At 41.4% G+C, this 9,062-nt stretch overlaps 1 protein-coding gene across 1 annotated transcript; it reads left to right on the plus strand.

The window, feature by feature from the left end:
- Positions 1-2,505: 2,505 nt before the first annotated feature.
- On the plus strand, positions 2,506-4,038 carry LOC146645143 (uncharacterized). The gene is made up of 2 exons (XM_085394297.1): positions 2,506-3,518; positions 3,622-4,038. Exons 1-2 carry the CDS (start codon positions 2,739-2,741, stop codon positions 3,805-3,807), a joined length of 966 nt encoding a protein of 321 aa, XP_085250423.1. The 5' UTR covers positions 2,506-2,738; the 3' UTR covers positions 3,808-4,038.
- The last annotated feature ends 5,024 nt before the right edge of the window (positions 4,039-9,062 follow it).

Here is a 9,062-nt window from a genome sequence, read left to right on the forward strand (position 1 = left end):
AGAAACATGAAGAACTTTGCCTACTTCGTGTCTTGCTTGCAGTGTAATTATATTGTCCTCAACGTTCCAGCGAATAGGTTCAAGCTACAAACCTATCAGCGCCCTACACTGTGTTGTAGCTGATAACCTTGGTGCTTGTTGAAAGTTTTAACGGGCCATATGTTTGTAGATTCTGCCTTGGACATTCTTCAGAGTACCAGACATAAGAAGTACGGTCTGGGGTCTTCCCACTTCGAAAAAAGGATGACTATGTTTTACACGTACAAGCTGTCAAAGAAAATCCTAATTTAGTGCCTTATTTTGGCTTAAAGCGGTCATGTCCATTAACTGATCAACTTAATAATTTACACTTTGTGTCTGGATACCCACCAGATGTCCTTCATGACCTTTTTGAGGGAATAGTGCCAAGAGAGTTAGCATTGTGTTTTCAAGTTTTTTTGAAGAAGCACTACTTCAGTTTGACTGAACTGAATAATATAGTCACATGTTTTCCATATAAGGGCTCAGACAAATTGAACAGTCCACAAGCAATCCCTTCAAATTTTGCTGGTCGCAAAACTGTAGGAGGAAATGCTCATGAAAACTGGGCCCTAATACGTTTGTTGCCTTTCCTTGTTGGTTTACGTGTACCTGAAGATGATTGTCACGGTCCCCGTGCCTGCTCGGCTGGCCCTGTGTGGCTACATGTTATGTTTTGTCTTTTCTCTCTCTCCTCTCTCTCTGCTCGCTGCCTGGGCGGAGCTCATTGTGAGCTCCCGGCCTCCACCACCTGTAGGCAATCACCTGTGGCTCCTCACCCTGTTTGCTCCCGCTACTTAAGGCAGTGACTGAGAGCACCTCGCCGCTGGACTATTGAATAACGCTCGTCAGTGCTACTTTAGCCTCAGCCAGTTTTGAGCTCTGTCCGTAAAAGTTCCGTGCTAACCCTTGTTCTCTGTATGCAGATTTCTCGTGTTTTGGTTTGGAGACTCTGGACGCTTTTCCCGACCCCGCTCTGCACCCCTGGGAACCCTGGCCCCCTTCTCCCTCACCTGTATATAGTGCACCTGGAGTGTGTAAATAAACCTGTTTTTCTGAGACTTCAGTCTGCGCCGAGTCCTCCCTGCTCCTCCGTGACAATGATCCTGTTTGGCAACTTCTTCTGACTTTGAAGGACATTGTTGAGTTAGTGGTTGCCCCTGTTCACACAACACAAAGTATTGCCTACCTTTAATTTAAAATATCTGACCATCGTGTCAGATATTTGGAAGTTTTTCCTGATCAAAGGCTCACACCAAAACACCATTTTTTGGAGCACTACCCTGCTTTAATAGAAAAATATGGGCCATTGGTTGGAGTATGGACAATGTGCTTTGAGGCGAAACACAGATTTTTCAAGCAAGTTGTGAGACACACTAACAATTTCAAAAATGTGTTGCTGACCCTTTCTACAAGGCATCAAATGATGATGGCATACCACATGCAATCAAAAGAGGTGAAACCTGCCCTGCTTGTCACAAAAATATCCAGAATGCCTGTAGATGTGCTGCATCCAGACATACAGGCAGATTTGAGAGCAAGATCACCATCTCTGACTTGTGTGCAGCTTGCCACCACTGTCACCTACAGTGGAACAAGATACACTGCTGGGATGATCCTGTCTAATGGTTCAACATGTGGACTACCAGACTTTGCTGAGATAATACAGATAGTCGTTTTGGACAATTGTGTATATTTCATTGTGAAGTTACTTGCTGCATGGTATGTAGAGCATCTGAGATCTTTTCAACTGGAGGACACTGGCAAGATCAGTCTTTTGGAGCAGCAGAAACTTGGTGACATGTGGCCCTTGGCTTCTTACAATGTGGGAAGAAAACGCTTGGTAACCCTGAAACGTTACATCTGCTGTGAATAATAGGTAAAAAACAAAAAACAAAACGACAACAACAAAAACTTGATAACATGTAAATCTCCCAAGTATTTGTTATTTGCAACATTTGGTGTGTTGAAGTGTGCTTTTTGTTTTATAGTTTTATATCTCAACTATTGTATAAATGAAAAGTAATAACTAATTTTATTTAATTGAAGGGAAATTTAACTCTGCCCATTTACATTTTATTTTAGGTTGAACAAGATGGAGGCAAAGCTTCGTGTAATTATTGATGACCAAATCGAGAAGTTGGTTCTTCCATCAGGGATCCCACCAACATTGGAGGAGCTGCAGAGTGTTGTGAAGGATACTTTTGGGATTTCAAATGACTTCAGTCTTCAGTATTTTGACCCAGAATTCCAGGACTACTTCACTCTTCACAGTGACGGCGATATCCTACTAGATGTACGAGCCAGGATCAACGCAGCGTGGATGAAATAGCGCCAAGTCACCGGCGTCCTGTGTGACCGAAGAATGCCCAATCGCCTCAAGTCAAAGATCTACAAGAGTGTAGTGCGCCCCGTCGCCCTCTATGGATCCGAGTGCTGGCCAGCCAGCGCAAAGCACGAACAAGCCCTTCACACGATGGAAATGCGGAGATGGATGGACCGAATCAAGGACGACGTGAAGAAGATCGAAGCCGATCTGACCGACGCCCTTGACCGACCCAAGTGGAGACGACTTTGCAGAAAAGCGGACCCTGCAACCGAGCGGGAAAAACGCTAGGAGGAAGAAGACTTCACTCTTCACAGAGCTGACCAGATAAAAGACAAAGACACTGTGAAGGTTGTTGGCATCATCCCGGTCATGCTAAGCTTGACTCCGGTTGATGACAGTTTTGGCGGCCCCTCTGGCCAACTGTCTGACTATGACTCCTCATATGCTGAGTCAGTTGTATGTCAATGCAGACTCTGCTGCAACTACTTCTTCTCAGGACACCATTATTCTCAAAAGGCAGAAGACCACAGAACGTTGTGAGCCCTGGCCGAAACAGTTTCCCATTCCACAGTTTGCATATGAAACTGAGATGTACCTGGAAAGAGCCACTGAGGAGTATAAAAAGAATGGAAATCTTCTGCCCACCTCCAAAGTAAAGACTGATATTCTTGAGAAGTTGGCTGAAACTATATTTACATTTACGGCCCATCCTTCAAGTGTACAGGTTAGTTATGTTGCTGAGGCACTTGTGACAAAATACCCTTGTCTCAAGGAACCTGGCTCTTTCTCAGGTTATTATGGTTGGCAACAAAGCATCAAATACAAGATGGCCAATTATCGTACAAAACTTAGAAGGTTTGGTGTTCCTGAGTTGACATGCAATGCCATGAAACACAAGAGTCCAGGTGACCAGAAGTCTGCAAATAAAGTGAAAAAGCCTCGGAAAGCAGAGGTAAATTACCTTCCGCCATATCCAGCAGGTGAAGATGAGGACAGTCAAGAAGAAGAGAGAATTCAGTTGCTTACTGAAGTCAAGAAAAGAGACAACAACAAAGTGATAAAAGAAAAAATGGCTAAAACATTTGCACATAGACGACATGAAATTGTCAACCTGTCCCCCAGCATTGAAGACATCAAAGCCAGATGGCCAGCTTTGTTTGAGGCATCTCATGTGAGTTCCAAATTCATTTTAGGTAGGCTTTTGGTTTTTTTTAATGTAATCTTTCAAACTTCAAATAATTTGAGGCTGCATCATGGTTTTTTTTGTCATTCAGCTGCAGGATGAGTTCTACAGGATCACCCTGGTACACCTTGAACCCAAATTCATGTCCATGCTGGATGAGTACACTCCCAAACTGTTAGCCCTTTTCCATTCCAAGGGGGGAGCCATGGGATTGAAGTTGCAGGCTGTCATAGCCAAGGTATTTTCCACAGACATTTCAGCTTGGAATTTTATTTAAAGAATTTTTTTGTCAAATTTCATTTGCATGGTGCACAGCTCCACTAATTTGTTTGCATGTTTTTGTCAGTGCAAGAGGACGCCACTGATATAATTAACAACACAATTATGGGTTTCATGTTTTAATTGTATTTTAAATACATGTCTGTTCTTAGTAAAAAAAAAAAAAAAAAAAAAAAAAAAAAAAGTAATACAGGTATTGCTGGGTTTTTGTTTTGTCCCAAGAAGGAAAAACCCTTTCTGACAAACAAACTAAATTAGATAAAAAACTAAATGACTAAATTAATGTAATTTACTAAAACGACACATTTAAAGATTGAAGCTTACAAGCATACAACTTGGAATTGTCTTTACCTATATAGTGTTGACAATACCTTTGTGTTGACTGTCAGCAACCAGGCATGTGCATTAACATCAGCTAATTATCGCACATAATGTTCCATGTGATGATAATTTGATATTTAACAGGTTTTTTTTTAATACTGCCAATTCTCACAGTTTTGTCTTAATAAATGGTCACTTATCTGATGATAATTTTTGGAATTCTTGTTCATTTTCAGTCACCAAGCAATCCTAGCAATAACATAACCAGAAATCTGGTTATTCAGTGCTTGATGGTGTACCCTTGGGGAGTCCATTGATCAACTGATCAAAGAGTACAGTGTAAGTGTTGAAGTAGAAACATTATTCTGTTTTTGTTATTCATATGTGTTTGTCAAGTTTCAAATAATTTGAGGCATTATCATGTTTTATTTGTCATTCAGCTACAGGATGTGTCCAGGAAATATTTCATGTGTGCAACTACAGTCAGAAAACCCATGTGTTTGTTGTTTCAGGATGCTGATGAGGATGGTGTGTCACAAGATCTTTCTGAACAGAGGATGAAAATCTACAAAATCAAGGCTGTTGGATCTGAGGAGGATGACATTGGCATTGTGCTGGAGGGTGTGAGAGTTATGCCTGCTCTGGGTAATTTTCCAAGAGCATGCGCAATGCTGGTTGGATTGACATATGCAGTCGATCTTGCCTATCTCAAAGAGCTAAAATACACCTTGGAAGTATTCCAGAAACTTTTCCTTGAACTGGATTGTGCTAAGCTCTCACCAAAAGTGAACAGCCTCAAGAACAAGTTATTGGCTTAAACGAGGACTCTGAAAGAATGAAAAGGAAGTAAGCTCACTGAAAACCTTTGGTTTGTCTTTGTTAGATGCAGCTATCTTTTCAGTTTTCAAGTTAATTTCAACTTATTCATATCTTACCCAAATGACCTGCAATGTGTCAGGCTGTATTTGTGCTCTTCATTTTAATGTTTGTTTTTTATTACCTACAAGTTTCTTAGGAATATTCTGTTTGAAAGGCAACAAATTGGAGGAATCACTAGTGAAGCTTTTCTTTGTTTATAGTGTATGTTACTATAAAACATTAGTTTAAAACAACTTTAAAATTTAACAGAAGTGCAGTCCTGTAGCTGTAGAAATGTTACTTCCTCTTACATGTGTCTTAGATTTTCTCAGGTTAAACATCCAAATTGGGATAAAAGGTTGATTTACATTATTGATATTCCATGTACATGAGTGAAAAAACTTTGTTCTACAGTTATATTGAGTGATTCAATTTAACAAAAGATTGACTAACAAAACCTTTTGTTAGTCAATCATAAATAAGTAACAGAGATAAAGGAAACGGTAAAGGATATTCAAATTTCAGGTTCATGTTGATATTACAGTCTAATCTAAAGATTAATTTCTTTTTTACAAAACTGGTTTACATTCATGCAGTTCCTTTATGTTGCTGTTGCTCTGTACACAAAGCTGTGTGATAAACTGTTTATGACACTAAAACAAATTTACAGCAGAGGAATGTATTTAGGAGATCAGGAGATTGATAAGAATTCAGTGTATACGAGCAGAAAAATGTTATATTATAAATTACTGTGTTTTATTTTCCACAATAAAACACATTGCTGTTTTGATGTTTTCTTTGTGAAATTGATTCATTTTACTCAGAAAATAAGTTAAGGTTCCGGTGACGTCACCATCCCGAATGGCAGGCTAAAGCAATAGCTCCCTCGCGAAAATAGTTATTTCGTCCCTTCAGAACATCAAATACTAGACCTACAAATAATACTCGAATAGATGAGAGGGGCAAGAATGGGGAAGACGCGTGCAAACAAAGAAACCACCGCAGCAGAAACTGCAGATGCAGAAAATTTGAGGAGCAGCTCTCTTACGAAGGGACAAGAAGGCGAAGCTAATGCTAACCCAGCTCTCTCAAGTGCCGACGTAAGTTTGACAAAAATCCTGGAGGAGATTCGGGACTTCCGAAAAGACATAAAAGAACAATTAACTGATATTAAATCAGAGATTACCAGCGTTAATCAAAAAATAACAGAGGCAGAGGTACGAATTGAAAAAGTGGAAGACCGTGTTCAAAACTTGGAACAGACTCTGAATAAGATGATAAAAGTCATGCATCAACAAGAAAATAAGCTACTTGACTATGAAGGAAGATCCCGACGAAAAAATTTAAGGATCTATAATGTCCCGGAAGGAGCCGAGGGCTCGTCTATGGTGGACTTTGTGGAAAAACTACTGCGGGACACTCTGGAGATAAACCCTAACGAGGAGTTTGGCATCGAGAGAGCACATCGGGCGCTGGCTTTAAGACCCGCCGGAGACAGGCAAGATAAAACGCGATCAATAATAGTCAAATTTCTCCGCTATAGGGTTAAAGAAGAGATCCTACGTAGAGCTTGGGAAAAGAAGAAAGTTTTTCTGAATGGGAAATTGATATTCTTTGACCATGACTACCCTCCAGTAGTACTGCAGAAGAGAAAGGAGTACGTAGAGGCGAAGCGGGTGTTAAAGCAGAAAAACATCCGCTTCCATACTCCGTTCCCGGCAAAACTACGAGTGTTTTATGAGGATGGAATAGTTCTGTATCAGACGGCGGAGGAGGCGACTACAGACATGAAGGACAGAGGACTTCCAGTTAATGTGACTACACCGAAGGAGAGTCTGGTCGAGCAGCTGTCCCGTACCGCCTGGGAAACCACGAGAGGTCCAACTCAGCGAGGGACAGACGACGAGCGAGAGAAAGATATCAGGGCGAGACTGCGAACCTTCAGAAGACAGATCATGCCCTCGCCAGAGGAGCTATAAGTACTGTCGGACGTTAAAATGAGGTAAAAATACGTGGTGTTAAATATATTTCAAGATGTTTTGTGAGTATATCTTTACCCCAATTGGATGAGATTACACAGATATAAGCGAGAGACACATAAGGACACACTTTTTGTGAAATGAACAACGACTTTGTTTTCTGCCGCCTCAAGTGCCATGATGGGGGCCCTCAGCCCATATATGGGAGAGGCTTTCCTCCACAGCTAGACGTTTTCTCTAGCTCTACACAGGGTCATTTCTCCGAGACCCCAGCCTTGGAATCACAGTTTTTTGTTTGTTTTTTTTCTCTGTATTTGATGTTTATGTTTGATATGTTTGTCTGTTTAGGGAGTAGATCTGATAAGTTTAATTTTACTTGCTTTATGGACATACGCTGATTACATATGGCTAGTGATAAAGTAAAATTTATATCTTTCAATGTTAATGGGCTGTTAAATCCAATTAAACGTACTAAAATCCTAACTAAAGTGAAAGCAGAACAAGCCCATATAGTCTACTTACAGGAGACCCACATGACAGATAAGGAGCACGTAAAATTAAAGAGAATGGGTTTTACTAATCTGTTTTTTTCTTCATACAAATCAGGACATAGGAGAGGAGTTGCAATCCTTATTTCAAGCAAATTAAACTTTGAAAAAGTATCTGAAATGGGTGATAAAGAGGGCAGATTTATTCTAGTAAAAGGGAAAATAGATGGGAATTTGATCACCCTCTTAAATGTTTATGCCCCGCCAAAGAGTGATATTAGCTTCTTCCAAAGGATTATTAATATTATGGTAACAGAAACAGAAGGCCTTTTGATCTGTGGAGGGGATTTAAATATACACCTGCAGCCAAAATTAGACTCGTCTAGCAAGAAAACATACGATATGAAATCTCCATATATCAAAATGAATGCACTTTTTGAGGAGGTAGGATTAATGGACATATGGCGAGACCTTTTTCCTAATAGAAAGGACTATACTTACTACTCTGCCCCACACTCTCTTTATACAAGGATAGATTATTTTATAACATTTGGTAAAGATAAGGATAAAATATATACTTGTGGAATTGGAACGATAGATATAAGTGACCATGCACCAATATATTTATCCATTGATTTTAACTTACGGTTAAAAAATAATACATGGAAATTGAACTCAAGTGTCACGGTTTGCGGGGCAAGCCATGTGGATTTGTAGTGAGGATCCAAAAGGCGGCAGCTCTGGTGCAGGTGAGTGTTTATTTACAGCAGTGGGTACAAACAGCAACAGGGTGTGAACATGAAACCGAAACCTAAACTGGGTAAACTAACACACAAACCAGGAATGACGGTGCAGGGAGGTCCGGGGAAATACATGCAGGGAGACCGAGGGGAAACAACACAGATGAACCAGCAATTACTAAGACAGAAAATACAACTTAAATACACTCAGAGAACACAGGGAGATTACACACAGGTGGGAAACACAGCTGGGAGTGATTAACATAACGAGACTAGGGAGGCAAACTGAAAACACTCACAAAAGACGCAGACCTTCACAATAAAACAGGAACACACGGGCAGAACAGAGTAAACACTAAACAAAGGAAGAACAGAACCAAAATCGAAGAGAAAACACAAAATGCTGGGTCAAAAGGACCCAGGATCATGACAGTACCCCCCCCCCCCCCCCCCTCAAAGGCTGGCTCCAGACAGCCCAACAAGAAACAAAACAGCCAGAAAAAACAGAAAACAACCCGACCAGGGCGGGCGGCGGGGGACCCAGGAAGGAGGGCTCGAAGCAAAACAAAACCGGAGCACCAGAAGGCCAAAAGACAAAAACAAAAAACGAGCCCAAAACCAAAAGAAACGAAGCACACCAAAACACAGGAAAAAAAAACAGAGTCCAAAACAGAAGAGTTCAGGGGGCCGACAGCACAGGAGTCCAAAACAGTTCGGGGGGCCGACCATGCGGACGGCAACGGCGGCGACGTGGATACAGTTCGGGAGGCCGGCCGTGCGGACGGCAACGGCGGCCACTCAGGCGATGGCGGTCCGGGGGCCGGCCGTGCGGAAGGCGACGGCGGCCACTCAGGCGATGGCGGTCCG

This window comes from Rhamphochromis longiceps, linkage group LG20, assembly GCF_057381845.1.
Source record: "Rhamphochromis longiceps isolate RC_006_pf linkage group LG20, R_longiceps_female_GT1.1, whole genome shotgun sequence".
In the NCBI taxonomy this organism is placed as follows: Eukaryota; Metazoa; Chordata; class Actinopteri; order Cichliformes; family Cichlidae; genus Rhamphochromis; species Rhamphochromis longiceps.

Bases quoted from the DNA above. Each gene is read 5' to 3' on its own strand.
- LOC146645143 (XM_085394297.1), top strand. From the start codon at position 2,739: ATGACAGTTTTGGCGGCCCCTCTGGCCAACTGTCTGACTATGACTCCT. The intron at 3,519-3,621 runs GTGAGTTCCAAA...TTTGTCATTCAG, and splicing joins CTTTGTTTGAGGCATCTCAT to CTGCAGGATGAGTTCTACAG.